An 18,605-nucleotide genomic window follows, 5' to 3' on the forward strand; every position below is an offset into this window, starting at 1 on the left:
CTTCACTCCCCTGGGCCCCATATCCTGGTAGTCAATTAAAAGTCACTCATAGTCAGTGGGTTTTCAATTGTCCCATGCACTTTGACATTGCTACCGAAACACTATTTCTATTGAAGGTGTTTTCTCTTATATGTTCCTCATCACTGCTGCAGCTTTCTTTAGTTCCTCGCTTAGCTCATATTCCTGTCCCACTTCTTCTCATCCTCTTTTGAATCCTCTGGTAATTTAGTTCTTCTTCCATCTCTTACTCTCTTTATACTGTCCCTAAAGATTTCTCTTTCTGTGGTGCTGATCTTTCACCATTCAGTACTCTTTTTCTCTCTTTCTATTGTAGATCCTTCCTTGTTCTCACTCACCTGTCTAGCTACTCGACCTTCTTAAATGTCTCCTCTGTCACGCTGCTCTACTCACTACTCCCATCAGAAGGGCTTCGTGCTGCACTTTCTACTTGCCTCTTAAGCTCGTTCCACTTTCCCCTACCTTTTCCAAATTAATCTTTTTCCTCCTCCTCACTACTGCACCTTCCCTTTACTTGTGGTCTAGTGTACACATTTGCAGTTCTGTTTAGATTCAGACTAGCAGATTGCTTCTGAGCCATATATAAAGGCGCCTTCACCTAGAGTCTTTCCATGCCTTCAAATTACGAATACTTTACCCTCTTTTACATGTTCTTAGAGTGTTCAAATATATGGGCTACTTGCTCTGATGCTTGTTATTAAAACAACTCATACGTGTCCCTAGAGGTTCCCTCCAGGTTTCTTTGAGACTTGTTGAATTGGTTCGAGCCTGCAATTCACTTAGATACTGGCTGATGTTGCAGTCCAAGAAAGCGACCCACTAGACTAGAGCGCTGTTCACATCGTCACATGGCGCCTATTTGCGTGTAACGAGCGACACTTCATCTCCAATTCACTTACAGAGACCCCACGACTTTGAATCACGAGGAGGTGAATCTAATGCGCCTTTTGGTAAGTCTGAGTGCTTCATGCGAGACTACTTGCTCCAATACGTTGTACACAGCTGATTTTCACTCGACGTGTCTGATTGACACTTATTGGGATTTTTGGTAGGACCTCTGCACAGAGATGACTAACGTAGCTTACTTAAAGCCTGCCAGACTATCTACGTTGTAATCTTGCCACACGTATTGGACTTGTTGCACATACAGTGGGCTTGGTCTCCCCTTTATTGTCATTTTGATATGGCTCACGCCGTCCGTTGCATTTTACGTCACAACATGACATTTGGTGTGAAGCACGATTGCCCGGATTATGCCCCCTCTGTTACAAAGCTCCTTGACGCTACAGTCTGCCTGAGCTGTGCATTTCGTCATGTTGTGTCATCCTGAATAATGTTTCCTTTGGACTGGTGTTCATTTTCTTTTTATTCTACCTTTCTGGTCTTGTTGCAGACTCATATGTGGAAGCCCCGGGAGTTGCAGTTTGGAGACGGTTTCCCACGTGAGGTGCTTAATTTTTCATGTAATTTCCCTCAAATGCGTTACTCAGCATACTAACTTAAGATAAAGTTTAGAAGTTGTCACACCATTTTTTGGAAACATTGAGATTTCACGAGGAGGTGTATCTAATGCGCCTTTTGGTAAGTCTGAGTGCTTCATGCGAGACTACTTGTTCCAATACGTTGTACACAGCTGATTTTCACAGTTTAGAAGTTGTCACACCATTTTTTTGGAAACATTGAGATTTCACGAGGAGGTCAGACTTATGCTCAGAGGAGTTTCTGGGGGGCTCGGAGGGTTATAGCCCCTGGTCTTTTGGTTGAAGCCCCGGATAGGAGCTCAGGGGCTGCAACCAAAATGCTAGTTAGCCCCCAGTCCCAATAGTCCCAACATTAGTGTAGCCGAAGATCTTTCCAGACCTAGCAAAGGACGCTTGTAAATGGGCCGTTGTCTTTTGGATATTTCGTCACAGGAACTCTTTGTCAACCACCATCTGTCTTCGGTTACCAAGACACAATATATCTTTGGCCCTGAAGGAGGCTGGGCCCCATGGTCTAACTCAGCCCTACAAGCCGAAACTCGAGTTGGCATTAATATGACCTGTATTACCTAAAGACTTTCCATTATTGGTTCACTTGAGATTTCCTTTGGCTTAAATTTAAAAGGGAGCAGGGCCAGAGTCAGGACCTAGACCGCGTAGATTCAAACTATTATTTCTAATGCTTGGAGACGCCAGTCCCTAGTGGGTCAACACATGTGTGTGACCCTATGTGTTAATCTCAGTTGGAGTATATGATGTCCATGTAGTGCTGTTTTTTAGACTAATTTCTTCCATTCACATTTTTTCCTTTTGCTCTTTTGCCCAAACAGTGATGGCACAATTCTAAGTGGGGTATTTGCCTCGCGAATGCAAGGTGGTTCTGATTTTCTTTCCTCCATTTACCTTTTTTTCTTGCCTTATCGTTTGCTTAAATGCTCAATATAACAACATCTCTATGTTTGTTCTTGATTTCTTTAAAAAAATAATGTTTTAACACACAGTGTTTGATTATCATCATTGTTTATTTTCAAATACAATTAATTAATAAATTCATTCAAAACATTCAGGTAGTGCTTTTTCTCACCCTTGATACTATGCAATGTGATTCACATTAATACAGAAATACAGGACCTGGTATCTCCCTTTTTTGTATATGTTAAACTCTACCAAAACAGAGGTACTCTATTTTTCTGTCAAATAATCTCCCCATCTCTTCTCCTGCCTATCCAGTTCCCGACTGACACCCTCCCCTACTCTTCTTCAGGTAGAACCTTCAGCGTCATCTATGACCCTTCTCACACACTCTCTACTTTCATCTCCAAAACTGCAACAGCGGCTCACCTCTACCACCTAAATATTAGGAAAATCAGGCACCACTTTCCTTTCAACACTGCCAGGAATCTCTTAACCACTCTTGTCTTCACTAAACTGTACTACTATGCCAGAATCATCTTTGGTCTCCCCAACTATGCTTTGTGTCTTCTCAACAAGATCATTAACTTTGCTACCAGGACTCTCTTTGAACTCCCTCACTTTACACCTATTTCCTAGTACCATACCCTTGCTGGATGGCTGACAATGCAAAAAACAAGGGCAGATGATTAAAATGTATTTTCCTGGTTCATAAATCTATCCAGGGTAAGGCATCACCATATCCATCATCCTCTATCCAAGCCTTCTCGATATCTATGCTCTGCCTCCTCGACTACCTTTGTGGCACCTCACCCTCCCTGTGCTTCCACTTGCTTCCGCTCTTTCACTCATCTTGCTCCACTTGCATGGAATTCTCTTCCTCTGGACATCTGAGAAATAGTCCACATCGCTTTGTTCAAAACCAAACTAAAAGCTTACCTTCTTGCCTCTTAGTTACCCTCTTAACTTATCCCTCATCTGCCTTCTAGTTAACATGCATCCTGTGCCTCTAACCTCACTTTCTCCGCCTCCACTCTAACACTTCATCCATCATGGTCACAATCCTAACACAGCTAGCCGTACTGCCTTATCTGCACTTAAATTTGTCTTATGCTGGTTGTCCTTAATCTATGTATGTCCACCCATGTATTGTCCCCGGTTACGGTTCCATTTACTCTCCTCCACAATCTTGTCAGATTGTCACTTAAACTCACCCCATTGTAAGAAGCTCACTGGCTCCTGTCAAATCAGAATTCGTATCTATTGTTCGTTCTGTTGTGATCAAAAGAACCATGTTCCTCCCTGTATATAAATAAATAAATAATTGCCATGCATATCATATTATTCTGGTGTTCACAGATGCTGATCATCTCTTCTGTGTGGCACTTCTTTTTCTCTGAGTGGTTTCCCTACAGGTTTGTGCTCTAGCAAAGGGAAGCACATGGCAGTTCTCCTTACTTTAAACAAGTCAGATACTGGTTGGGAGAGGCAGCACCCAGCTATTTCAAACCCCTTCTTGGGCCCCACTCTACCGGCTTGGTTGTCTTGAATGCAAGGCAAAGGACAAACAGTGCTTGAGTAGGGTTTTTTTAATTCGTGTTCGCTGCATTCCAGATATCCATTCTTCAAATGGGCGCTGTAATTCATGCAGCCTGATACCGATGTACCTTAGGTGTTTAGGAATCCAAGCTGTTCCAGTCTTGGTTTGCTTATAGAGATGGTAACTAATAGGATAAAGGAAAAGGGTCAGGGTGACGGTCTGAACACCACATGTTAGAGATGAGCCGGGAAATATGTGACACCCACCATCTACCTCATATGGACCCACATCACATCGTTTGTGGTGGCACCTGTCTTCCATATTTCTGTAGCCTCATATACTAACACTAGACATGGGACTTCATCACACCTCCTACCCGGAATCATTGCTCTTATCCATCACAAGAAATTCTGTCATCTTCTGAGCTACAAAGACCCAATAGGGGACACCAACGGGGGTTTGCCTGGTCCCCTTCCAATTAGACTCTGCCCCTCGTCTCTTGGCAAATTCATTTCCTCCTTTGCATTCTCCTATCATATGTTTGTAGTTTGTACACAAACTGCTTTCTCCTTCTCCACCCAGAGCCATAGCTTCACAGCCTCACCGTCTACACACAATACATCTCTCAATGGCACAGCATTGCCTGATACTCGACTCCTCTAAATCGGAAGTGATGTACCTCCCAGGCACCAATATCCCAGCCTATCCTCTTTACGACAGTCTTTCCTCTTGAACCTGTCTACTTAGTCCCAGAGCCTCACGGGTTATCTTTGATACCTGACTTATACCTGAACAGATTGCAGGCTTTACTTCACAATGGTTGCCCCTGTATGTTTTGGACATGTATGCTTATTGGGTATTTTGTGGTAACGTGCAACACACACACATAGCATATTTACTATGGCATACTGTTTCTGACACTTCGATTTAGCCAGGTCAGAAGCTAGTTGTCCTAGGATCAGAATCTGTCACAAGTACAAACCTACCACATTAATCGACATTGCAGCAGATCTGAATAAAGATTAATGCTGTGCAATAGTCTGTTCCCTGACCGTGGGGGATCTGTCCACTGAACACGAGGCAGCAGGACATTTTTTATTTTTAATCAGGTTGTGGGAGGCATCACTGGACTTAAGTTCCTTGCTCACCTGCCGAAGATGTTAGTTTTCTTTACGGTTGGGGCAGTGTGGAACTGGGCTCAGCTCCATGCGCTGCTGAAGATTAGACTTCTGGAAGGAAGCTCCCGGGCCCAGGAAGCATCTGCAGAACTTTGGATGTGGCAGCTGCACTCAGACAGGAGGAGATGAGAGGCACATAGATGGATTCCTCCCCCCCATTTTAAGGTAGTGAAAAATACGTTTTTCTGTGCATGTTGGAGTCTCTATGGGTGTGTGTTTGTTTGCATGTGTGTGTGTGTGCACCAAGAGATGGTAAGATGCAGGAGAGTGCTTGTGAGCAGATCAGAGGTGCGTGTGTGTGTGAGAGTGATTATGTGGTATGTGCCGGAGTGAGGGGCTGTGGGAGTCCATGCGAATGCATTGTATACATTATTGAAATAAAGATAACATTATTTGTCTGTTTAAACATGTTTGATGCCATTGAAGATTCTACCTGGAAGTCAGCCCCTTACCACTTCAGTGTCATTGATAATGCACAGTTATTTATAAAATCAGAACGCTCATTCAGAATTATAGTTATCCATAGATACCGCTTGATTCCAAACAAAGCAAACACATGCTCCTCTCTGGGTTAATAGTCATTTTGTGTTGGAGGTGGGCTATTTTTGCCATGCAGTGCTCATTTTTCTCTTTTTCTCATTGTTGCATGTCTGTTATTGTTCTTTCATCATGTCACTATTTTGCCTGATCTCATTAATATTTGTAAAGTAAAGTAAAGTAAAGCACGAGGCGCTATAGAAATAAAATAAACAGATTATATAAAAGGAACATTTTCTTTTTGAAATGCAACAGAAAGCCCTGTGTGCGGCATTGGCATCCTGTGAATATATAAGCTGTGGATGTCAACTGAACTAAAACTCATATGCTCCTGCAAAACATCAATAATAGAGAATACACATCTATATCAATGTGAATGTAGACCAGCATCCTCCTACTCAAACAGAGCAATTCTCCTATGTTCTTGTGGTTCCCCAAACATATATTTCTTAGTATATTGACCATCTAAACAGTTTGCATCTCTTCGATTCAAGCAAGACTAAACATAGAAAGGAGAAGAAACACATTACAAACCATGTCAGGCTGTCTTTCTTTGTTCATGTAAAACTGTTTATTATGATCCTATCCCGCCCACCCAGAACGCAACCCCATCGATTAGAATACAGACACATCTTACAAAGCATCCACAGTGTAATAATCTTCCTCAACCAGGAAGTGCCCTATTTTGATCAGAAGACTACAGAAAACTAATATAGGGTGATAACCCCCCCCCCCCCTCAGGCTGATCTTCAGGGTTGCCTCTGAATCAGCCAACCGGAAGCCTATGTACAGCACTGCCAAAGAAACATGTACCAGAGGACACAATGGTGAGATGACCAAGTGTTGTTGACATATACAAATAACAAACATTTCTGAAAATTCAACAGGAGATGCATGCTGGTACAGATGAAAAGAATGGGAGGGATAGCCTTAGCAAGCGTACACCACCACATCTCAAACATTATTCAAATTAAAAGGAATGGAAAGCACTAAATAAAAATATACAGAGGCCTTGGAAAGAGATGTTATCTATTTAAGGGTCCGGTTGGATCTGTTCCCCAGGCTGCGGCTCGCAGCTCTATGTTTTGTATTCACACTAGGCAGCTATGCTCAAGCCTGTACTTCAGATTTGCATACTTTAAATCCATAAATCACATTCACGACACCTTTCACTAGATGAAACTTCTCCAGTCTGCCAAGTAACTGGATGGCCAAGCTCCCAATATGCTCAGCATATCAAAACAGTCTACTCCTACCCATTAACAAATTAAACATTTTTCTCATTCGGTTTTTCATTTTCCAGAACATCCCAAGGAATAACAAGCATCTGAAGGTTGAGTGTAAACATGTTGTACAAAATTGGATCCTTTTTTTAAAATGTGGATCTTGTTTAGACACCATGTAGTATGTATGCGGTAACATGAAGAGTGCGTGATTTGGAGTCATGGCACCCTATGCTATTGCCCTTTTTGCAGTTCACTGCATGCAGTAACATCACATAGGCAATGTCGCATGCGGTAGCGCTCTTGAGTAGAGGACATTTCCTCCACACAAAAGAAGGCGGAAACAAGAGTATCAGATCTTCAAAATAACCAATGATTTACCTCTATGGCCAACCTTGAAATCAGCCCTTTAGGGTTAATGTATATCAATTACTTTGGTTATCTGTCATAAAATATAACTGGCAAACACTTGCTAAACAATAATGTATTCTCTTTAAAGCTGTGCATGCTAAAAAGTCTGCAGTAATCGTGGACATCCTGGATGCTGCAGAAGTGTGGTCTGCCCATGAAGAACTGACTTGCGGAGGGCATTTGCTCGACGCAAGGCCTAAACTAACGGAAGCCCGACTACTGGCATCCAAGCAGCGAGGAACGCATCCAGTGCCCACACACAAACCCCGATTACACTCTGGGAGCAAGTTAGAAACGTGTGGCAAATGAAGAGTTTAGTTCTGGTCAGCGAGAAGCCAGCAGAGCAAGTCCCAATACACAGGTGAAGTCCAATCAGAGGATGTTAAAACAATGACATGCAGAGAACTGTGCAGCAAATGAACTGACAGCGGCACAGCATTCTGAAACCCCTCTCTGAACCCCTTCTAAGACAAAGCACTTTTTCTTTATAGTTGGGCGATGGGGGACATGGGACCTGAAGACCTCACCACATCTATATTGAAGAGGCAAGTTTAGGCTTCCCCTCCATCGTTTCACTCTCTGTGCTATGAGGGGGGCAGAGTGAAAGGAAGCACTGGCAGTAAACAGAAACTACAATATGTAGCCGGTGCCATGAGAAGCACACATCAAATACATTGGGGGAAATTGTATTTATTTACTTTGATCTATTTGTGCAATTCACTAATGCCATCTGCCAGCCGCTTCGAAGAGCTTTCTGCTCTTAGAATCTGATGAAGTAAAATAGTCTCCTAATGATTGTTCTGGAGGTCCTGGAAGTGTGTTTGGTTTCAGACTGTACAAGCAGCAGGCTTCTCATATTTCTGTATACTGTAAAACTTGGAAACTCTCCATTGGAAGATCACCCTGTACATTCTGAAAAAGATGAATTCGATGGTAGCTGGGATTTTTGCAAATGTGTGCTATCAGAAGCAACCAAGCGCTGTACAGCAGGTTTAGGATAGCATAATAATATTAACAGGCAACAAAAAAAAGTTGAGTGACAGACAGTATGACAGGACTGTGCATGAACACATGCAATTAACAGAGTAGCACTATGTGGAGTTGCATAAAGTACACCATGACAGGTGTGTAAACCTGGAGCCTAGGCAGGGAAGGACTGACAACATTTGGTTTGGGAGGCAGGTTTACTTTTCTGGCCCACGGTGCACTGGACCAAGCCCACAGTGCAGCAGCCCCAACAAGTGAACTCAATACCAACCTCTGACCCTTCACACATTCTCTGGTTTATATAATAGATGCTATTGGCATTGCTTTTCTTTTATGCCACATATTTTTCAGTTTGTGGTTTCTTAGCAAACTGGACCCCTGAACATTCTCCGACTTACCAAATAGCAACATTACTTCACCAGGATAATATAATTGGTGAACTGGGAAACCTGGGATTGAGCCCAGTTTCCATTGTGCTGCATTTTGTAATTTGGCAGCAGGCTACATCTCCTCCCATTGCAACCAATTTTAGAACAATGCAAAGAGGTGACAAAGGTTGATAATTCATTGGTAGAGCAGAGCCATTGTTGAACCAGGGGGTCTGGGTTTGCTCTCTGAGCCTTACATGAGCTTCTCCTACTCCATCTTCAATATTGGAAACAAAAACATGCTTTCTGCAAAGTTGTTATTGAGGTGCTAAACTAGTATACTGTGCAATCAACCTAGTGTTCAAAGCACAAATGTATCTGAAAGGGGAAAACCTCTTAATCATCTGCATCCTGAGGCAAATACATATGGGAAACAGATTAAGATTATAATTATAATAAAAACATTCTATAACTACAATATTAGTCTGTACAATTGTGTGTACTTTCAAAACACCACGTCGCATGATAAAACAACCCGAACAAATATAAAGTATAAGAGAAGTAGTAATTGAAACATGTTCATAAAGCAAGTATGCATTAGAAAAAAAGGGGGTCAAGCCAGTCCCACAATTGGGTGCAGTGGCATGCAGGTCAGGAATAGATCTCAGGAACAGGCAACCTGCTGACGTAGCATTCCAGATGTGTACCTCCATTTCATGTACCCCATTATCCTTACCAATCATCCTCTGCTGTATTTCCCTTGCACAACATTCTCAATGACGTCCCTGTTTTGTATAATTAACTTGCAGACTTCTACGCCCCTTCTGCTCGAACCTTTAACTATTAACTCAATCCCCTTTCCTTACCTTGCAAACAGCTCCTTTCCTTGCCCAAATTACTCAGTATTCAATTCCTTGCCACTGACACCCTTTAATCAACCAGGTCCATTTCTTGCCCCTCAACACCTACCTTTGCCCTGGCTTACAGATAAACAGTAGACAACTTTGATTTGCCAGTCAGCCTCTGCCAGGCACAAGAAGAAGCTGTGGTCGGGTTCTTGCTGGTAAATGTGGCTATGGGGTGTGCAGTTGGATAATGCAAAGTGATAGATGACACAGGAATGTGGCTTTTTTGTGCTGCCAAGTTGCACTTTTTGTAAGGTCAGCTTCATTTTTCAACTCTCTGAAGCAGAATAAACTGCAAGGGGAATACTCCTTGGACTTGATGATGGTGAGGGAGCAAGAGTGGCCTACTGTACTTATGTGTATTTTCAAGTAAGGTGGAGTGTGTTTGAGTGTATTTGTAATGTTTTGTTATCTTGCATTTGTAGTGCGCCTACTGCCATAGTTCACAACGTCTACGTGCTTTTGCTTGTCATGTCAGAGAAGCAAAGGAGGAGTATGATAGAACCAGGGGTGTTGCTAGGTCTGGAAAAGACCCAGGGCTATGCTAATGTCGGAACTGTCGGGACTGGGGGCTAGCTAGCCTTTTGGTTGTAGCTCATGAGATTCTATCTGGGGCTACAACCTAAAGACCAGGGGCTATAGCTCCCTTGACCCCCTCCCACCCCTAGAAACGCCTCTGGATAGAACATTCAGTAGTGGTAGGTAAGGTGCAAAGTTGGGTAGATAGTTGACATTAGGGCAAGGGATAGATAAGGTATTCAGGAAGGCACAAGAAGGAAAAGTTGCAAGAGCTATGTGTACAATTGGACCACATGTATTGTGGGACTCAACTTACTCTAGGGTGCACAGCAGCAAATCGAGAGATAGCTGAGAGAAGGTGTGCGCTGTGCCAGGTGGTATGTCTGAAATGTACTCATTGAATGTTGAGCTGGGGCATGTTGAAACCATGTCCAAGAACACACATGTGACAAAGTCATTCCGCCTACTTCCCTAGGCCCCCCCAACAAGATTTGGCAGGGGATGTATGACAGGAATCCGAATTTACCAATTTTTGCAACAGTTCCCTGAAAAGCAAGCAATAAAAACGCTAATTCTTTTCCCCTGATTTATTTATTTCATGTTTTCCAAAACCGTATCTTGTGTGCAAAGTGCTTCAGAGCAGAATACCTGTCGATGGCCTAGCCGTGTTCTGACCTCTGAGCCTTCCACAGTCTCATTGTCAGTCAAGGCATGTACAAACCATGCCAAAGAAAACACAGTGAGCAAAGCTGCTCTATTCACTCCCCTGAAACCTGAACGGCCACAAACTACCAGGTTCTATGGAAGTGTAAAGTATAGGTGGAAGAATGTATCTGTGTTCATGTGACTTTGCATCTATATATCTGAATCTGATGTTGATTTGGATGTGTGTCTTTTGTTGGTCATATAAGAGAAGTGTTCTGGACCAGACAATTGAAAACAATCACAGACTTCGGGTGTCATTCAGAGTTGGGTGGTAACGGTAAAAGCGTCAGTATTTGTCAAATACTGTTGATTTTACTGTCCACCCAATTCAGGGTTTGATCACATATCATCGGCGTTAAGTCTCCTACGTCTAATGAAACCTTACGTTTCTTCCACAAACTGTGGTACTTTGGTTCGGGCCTTGATCTTGCCAAGGCTGGACTACTGTAATGCCCTACTGGGGGTGCTGGAAAGGGCTGTGTAAGGAGATTACAGATACTGCTAAATGATGCAGTAACAATTGCAAAAAGTATACCTAGAAGAGACCCTGTCTCTGAACCCTGTAGGGAGTTTCACTGGCTACCGATGGAGGCAAGAATTCAGTTTAAAATAAACATCATCACCCACGGATGTTTGTTCTGACAAGCCCTGTTTTATCTAAATAAAATTGTGTCCTGGCTCAAAAATCAGTCAGAACTACCCCACCCACAGACAAAATGACCCCAAAGTTTTAAAATCTTTCTTTCTACTGTACAGAACAGAAGGAAGCATAGGGCCATCCATGTTGAGGGAGTAATAGGGTGGGCATCTCTGAATGCATACTGCCACCACCTTACCCATATATTGCTGAAAAAGGACAGAATGTACCCTTTTGTACATAAAGAAAATTAATAGTAGTGATATGAGCCACAAATGTACATACTATATTTCTTTCGTCACATTGATGCTGAAAATGACTGAAAGAAATGTTAAAAACACGTTTTACGTTACCATCATTAGCAATGGTATTTCTGAAATAGCACTCGAGGTATTCTTGAAATACCACCTCTGCTGGTGGTAAACTTTGAGTAGGGTGGATTTTGAGATGTGCCACCGGTAGAGCTGGTAACGATCTTCCACGGCATTTAAAAAATCTAAGCAACTCTGAATTAGCCCCTGAGCTTGTAGTCTTCTAATAATTAATACCTGAATATTACATGTTACTATGCGTGCTTTTCAACTGTTTCCAAAAATAAATACCACAAACAATCCAACATCCATTTCTATAACTATAGCCATTTCTATAACCACTGCATACGTAACATCCATCGGTGCTATTCAGGATGCTATGAAACTCTTTTTGTATGAACACACTGGTGATCAAGAAATTCACCAGAGCATAGGAGAAGCATTCGTACAGAATCAAACCAAGGACAAACTCTAATAAGATATGGACCCTTAAGTCCTTGGCAAGTCGGTGTTGTGATAGGGTGCTTTTGATTGTAACAAACCAATTGTGTATGGGGAGCATTGGTGCCAACATTACCATCTAGGGTCACAGAATCTGTACAGCCTTTAGCATAATCTGACCTCCATGAGATGAGGGAGTAAGATCGATGTATTAAAATCTGTGAAAGAACTGTGTTGGAGAAGGATTCCTGCCATCAAATGAGCACAGGTCAGATGTACTTGTTGATCAATCAAGCCTTTGGGGGTCGAACCATATCTTGACACAGTTACACCAGCGCTTGCCTGTTCACTCTTTCTGGAATTTAGGTTGGGCCCATTGAAAGTACAGAAGTTTAAGAGATACTGGCATGGGTCACATTCTGTTATTTGTTAGACTTGTAATACTGACGAAGAAACGTTTCTGCACTTCTTGTTATTTTGTGTTGGCTATAGTGACTTGAGAGCCAAATATCTAAAACCTCTATTTAAAGCTGCAAACATTCATAACATACACGATGCATAGGCATATTGCAGCGCGACGACTGACCTAAATGTTGCTTACTTTATACCTAAATGTATCCGTCATGCATGGTTAGTGAGAAAGCAACTGGCTCTTTATCCACTTACCTTTAGTGGGATTTATGTGTTTTTTTGCTATTTATTTTTATTACTTTGCTCAATTTTATATCTTTGCTGAGAATGGTGTGTTATTGCTATTGTATGTGTTGTTTTATCGTGATGAATTTATCATTGCATTGGCCTATTGCAGGGCGATGACTGGCCCTAATCCTGCTTACTTTATAACCAAATCTATCCATTGTACATGGAGGGTGAAAAAGTGATGGCTCCTTAATCATTTAACTTTGCTGGGATCTCTGTTCCTTTTAGTTATTTATTCTTATTAACCAATGCAATTGTGTACCCCTTCTGGGATTTCAATGTTTTTAATCATATAGTCTTATTCTATTGTTATTGTATGTGTTTTTTTTATTATGATGAATTTATTACTGGATGTGACTCATAGAATGTATTGACTTGTTGAATACCAAAGTCAAATAAAGATGATCAGAACTGAAGAGAATCTGTTATTTAAATGCATACATTGCCACTGGGCGGTATGAACATGCCGTTGCAGCCTAGACGCCTCTCCCTCTCACTCAATGTGGAGGCACCTGTGTGGCGGCCACCCAGGCATATCTACAACATTGCTGAAATCAAGACGAATGCCTCGCCCCATTTACAGAGAATCTGAGCAGGTTTTGCAGCACTCCGAACCTGTGTGGCAGGTTAGATTCTGAAGGATTTAGTCTTTTTCACTTATTTCATTTACATTTTGCAGCTCTTGTCCATGGGCCAACCGCCCAGCCAATCAGGGGCAGGGGGGTGTCAATTATCCCTTTGCCTCCCCTTACCAGTCCGCTCTTGAGTCTAGGTAACATCAAGGTTTGACTGAAATAACCTGGGTTTCAGTTCTTTCTGTAAAATGAGGATGGGGGAATTGTCCGTATTGCTACTGGGATAGAATTCCCTACGACCAGAGTATAGCAGGAGACTTACTGCTTCCTCGTTTTCTCCTTACATCGCGAGTCTGGCAATTATTCTAGGGTGCATATCTTGCAACCTGCCTGAGGTGTTGAATTTGGCTGCCAGGTGGGTACATGTGCCAGCAGAGTAAGTCTTGTAGGTGATTCAGGTATTTTTAACATGACTCTAGCTGGTAAGGGTAACCAGTGTATCTTGCGCAGTGTTGGGAGATGTGGTCAAACTTGCATGTAATGAAGCACGCTGCTGTGTGGTGTGCCGTCTTAATTGGGTTCCAGATGTGTGGATGGGAGGCCTGCTAGTAAGGCATTTCTCCCATCTATGAGAAGTTACTAGCGCCTGCACTATGGGTCAGATGAACTGGTGTGGCAGGAATTGTTTGATCTTGCAAAGTAGGGTGAATTGATGCCATGCCGTTTGGGATTTTTTAACAATATATTTTTGAATGGATAGCCTGCTGTCCACAGTGAATTTTAGAGATTAAGTTTATAGATCTAGCTGAGTTGGTGAGTTGTGGGTTGTGAGTTGTGGGTTAAATTCTTCCAAGGCCAATCTATCACACCACCTTTGAGTGGGAGCCTGAATGGCTGGGGGGCCTATGAAGATGCATTCTGTCTTTGTAGGGTTAGGCTTCAAGTAGGTGCTTGACATCCATCAGAATGGGAGGGGTAAAAAGGTGATATATTGTACACCTAGATTGCTGGCCATGCAGTGGCACATTTCTTCAGATCACTTCTTCACTGTTTAGATATAAATTAAGGGCATTGCAGAGCTTTGTACATGGGCATGGTTTTGTATTTTGTTGTATGGATTGTTACCAGGTTGTGGGAGGCAAATCTCAAAATGTAGAATGTGGGTGTGGTCATTGACAGTGTGACACAAGGTTTTAAATCTAGTTGTGTCCTTGATCGGAAGCCAGAGAAGAGTCTTCAGTGCTGTAGTCATGTGGCCAGATCCTTATAGGCTGGATATAAGCCTTGCTCTGTGATTTTGGATTCTTTGGAGCTTGCAGAGTATCATTGCTAGTATAGTTTCCAGGGAATTACAATGCAATATGATATCATTCAGGTGACCCAGAGGTCCGGCCAAAGCAACACTGAACATCCACAGTCAGCGTCACTGCCATCTCCCTGAGCAGATAACAACATTCAGGCTAAACCCGCGGATATGACTGCAAGTCAAATTTGATGACCATCTTGGAATAGGTGAGCTGCATACTGATTGATATCAGCACTCACATGAAATTGCCCCTTCAGTCAGACCCCCAGGATTTCCTCCTACTGGGTTACTGCTGCGGAGGAAGGATAAGTCAAGGTTAAATCCAGTGTGGTGATGTTAGGGCCAGGCACAGCCAGGGCCACAACCATTGCTACTCACAACATCCTAATATCAGGTAGATAGTGACTGTAATATCCAGCTAACCAACTAAGAGTATATTAAGAGACTCATTGACTGTCAGCAGCCACTCCTTTCCACTGCTGTGCATTAATGCATACACTACCTATGCTATCACACTGAATTATCAGTCAATCTGAGGTAACGGCTCATCATTCATAGATCCTTTATATTATATTTTAATGAATTACAATCTATTGGGGTTGGTGATACTTCAAGGTCTCAGACCTTTTCATTTTTTGAATTTACACCAATATCTCTACTGATTACTATGTTTCACTCACTGGAATCTAGTCACCACTAGCCTACTTGTTACCCATTCTACACACTGATCCAATCACAAACTGGCTTCACTTCACTCTTTGCAAACCAGTAATAAACCCTCTTACTTTTCCCACCCTTCAATATGTCCACTCACTGCTTTCTCCTTACACTTTAATGGGGAGTCCATGCTCAACCAGGAAATACATCACACTTTTTCTCCCTCTCCATCCACTATCCCCCCTCAAGCCATCCCTGATTTGGCACAAGTCACACAATTCACACTAGCAGCTCCCCTCACTCCACCCTAACCTATATAGTTCATATCACTTTTGAAGCCTCTGGCATGTCTAATCTTCATGCAATAATATTTGCTTTCCTGCTGACAAAGTAATACTTGCCACCTTTCATGCCAACATTTCTAAATTCTCTCACAAAGAAGTATGAGGGAAAGTGTAGAGGTTTGACACATTATCAGTACGACAAATCATTTACCCCCCTCTCCTTCCATTTGATATTCGTCTGCTTTCAGCCGGGCCTCATAGAATGTCAGCATGTTGGAAACCAGTCCGCAAAAATACACAGACCAAGGAAACAGAAGCTGTATCACACACCTCATACCACAGAGCAGTATCTGCAGAGTGTAAGAACATGTTTAAAAAGCAGAAATTGCCAAGCCAGTGAGGGCATTCACCAACCAATAAGAGACCTTAATAACCATAGTAAACAGAGCTAGATCAGGCATTAACGATCTAATGAATGAGACAAAGAGGCTGCCCAGACATTGGGCCTCATTCCGAGTTTGGCGCAAAGGGATTCCGGGCCCAGGTAAGGACACCGGTGCCGGTAATCCATTTGCGCCCTATTTCGAGTTCCCTCAGCGGGTCCCTTCCTTAACGCCTGGTTTTACCAGGCTTTAAGGACGGGACCCGTTAAGGGACTTTAGAGCCAATAACGGTACCGCAATTTACGGTACCGTTATTAGTGCCTTCCCCCTTCCCATTGAGCCCTATGGGGGCTCATATGGGAATGGGGAATGGCTTTTTCAATGGGGACTTAACGGTCCCGCAAAGGTCGGAATAGACCGGTAAATCCCCATTGAATGAGGGCGGACTCAGTACCGGTATTGGAGGTAGTCATGGCGCTAATAGCCCCATGATTACCTCCATACTCGGAATGAGGCCCATTGTCTTGAGAGGGATAGGTGATAGCAGCCAATACGAAGCACACTGTGACTTTCTGACAGGCTATGTGAGGGATTCGCTGTGAGCCAGGCTTAAAAGGCACAATAATGGCAAATGATTGTGCAGCACCTCACAGACTGTCAGAGAAACAGTGGACCCCAGAGGGGCATGGGGTGAATACGCCCCCAGATTAGAAAAGTATGGACTTTTATACTATTTAACTATGATTGAAGCCATTGGGGCGATGAAGCAAAAAAGAGAACATAGACCTGGGGCAGGATAAGATCCTGGCAGATTTGTTTACATTTGAGAAAAAGGAATGGATACTAATTTCAACGGTTTGAATGTTCCATGGAAGAAAACCAATCAGTAGATTAATGTAACCAAAATGTGAAGACGTTTTTTATCAAACAGCTGTTACTACCAGTTCCGCTGGTCTCCCACATTCAAACTCTAATATTGAATCATGCTGATGTGCTGTGCTTAGATACCACAGAACACTTTGTTGTGTGCTGAACGCCATGCCAAACAAATAAACACCTACATCATACAAAGACCACGCAATGGCATTCTTACCGTTACAGTTATGACTGGCACAGTCGCTGGATAATTGGGATTTTCTTGATAAAGCACGGAGTACTGAGTAATGACTCCATTGGGGGACAGGGGCTGGGTCCAGTTGAGAAAGACAGCGTAGGCACTTGTAGCCTGAGCCCATGGAGCTTCCATGCCCCGAGGTGCCGCCTCCAGGGTGCGGGCTGATGTCCAGGGACTGCCCACCGAACCCTGAGAGTTAAACGCTGTGACTCGGTATTCATAAACAGTGTCCGGCCGCAAGTCACCCGAGGCCTCAGTGAACTCTAAACTCCCTTCTAAGCACACAAACACAAGGGCCTCCTCTTCTGCACCCAATGGACGCCTGGAAGAAACAAGAAAAGTCTGCGTGTCAGGCTGTTGTATGTGATATCATGATTTGAGCTGAATGTGCAGTGAGAATTTCTCTTAGACATACCAGACTGAATGCGGCTAATTTTTCAAAACCCACATCCAAACAATGAAAATGTACTAAAGACAGGTGTTACACGTTAACGGCTGTGATAAGACTTTTTTTTGGATCAGGGCCTTTTACTTTTTTCATCAGGCGGATATCAGGGAATAGAATGCAACTTACATTTTCCTCTGTCATAGTACCCTAAAAAATGCCCGCTGGCGGTAATGCATCAACTGCCTATGGTATCTGCCTGCGGCTCATTTCGAATGGGTCATAACATAGGCAAACTGCGTACAAGCCTTGCATAAAGCTTACATGTACTTTGCATACGCTATGCCACATTTTGTCAATTTGTATGGGGGAGAAGGTTGGAGGAACGCAACTTGCATTTCTACTGCTACCCTCCTCTCCGCCATAGAAATACTCCCACCATTTGCGCTATCCAGATGCTGGGGTTTCCTATGGAGTCCGCCAGCTTCATGCGCAAGCAGAAAGCAGGCAGAACTCATATGGATCCATTGTAAACGCTGCCTGCCATACATGGCAGGCAGTTTTTACTTCACTTGCACGGCAGAGTGCAAAAGTACAGGGCAAAAGGCAGCGTGCACACTTGTATGGCACCTTTTGTCATTCCATTTTGCACCCTCCCGTGCAAATGACCAAAATTCAGCAGCAGGGTCCTGTGCATGTCTGAGTTCAAGCGTACAGGTCCCCGCCGCCCAATTACGAAGGGACACCAAAATTAGCACTCATGTTCTTAGAAGCAAGAGGAATCCACTGTGAATGCTTCCCCAATCGTTTGGTATGGGACGCATTTACAATTTTTTATCAACACGTAGCACAAAAATAAAAGTTACTCACCATAGTGACTAGAGAACTCATAGTCCTTAGTCCTCTTTTCTCCATCCTTGTCGGTGTCTCCAGGCATGGGGACGGGACCGGAACCTTTGTCAGTGAAAAAAGAGAGTTTCCCCTTTAAATTTAGTATATGGCACGGCAGCACGGCCTTTGGCTTGGGAT

The 18,605-nt window shown here is 43.1% G+C and overlaps 1 protein-coding gene across 1 annotated transcript in view; it reads right to left on the minus strand.

The window, feature by feature from the left end:
• Positions 1-18,605, minus strand: part of USH2A (usherin) — a 4,817,015-nt gene that overhangs the window by 638,249 nt on the left and 4,160,161 nt on the right. Inside the window, exon 61 of the mRNA XM_069608572.1 lies at positions 17,171-17,513. Coding sequence (XP_069464673.1) covers positions 17,171-17,513 — 343 coding nt within the window. The remainder of the gene's footprint in view (positions 1-17,170; positions 17,514-18,605) is intronic.

This window comes from Ambystoma mexicanum, chromosome 4q, assembly GCF_040938575.1.
Source record: "Ambystoma mexicanum isolate Mex_15411 chromosome 4q, UKY_AmexF1_1, whole genome shotgun sequence".
NCBI lineage: Eukaryota > Metazoa > Chordata > Amphibia > Caudata > Ambystomatidae > Ambystoma > Ambystoma mexicanum.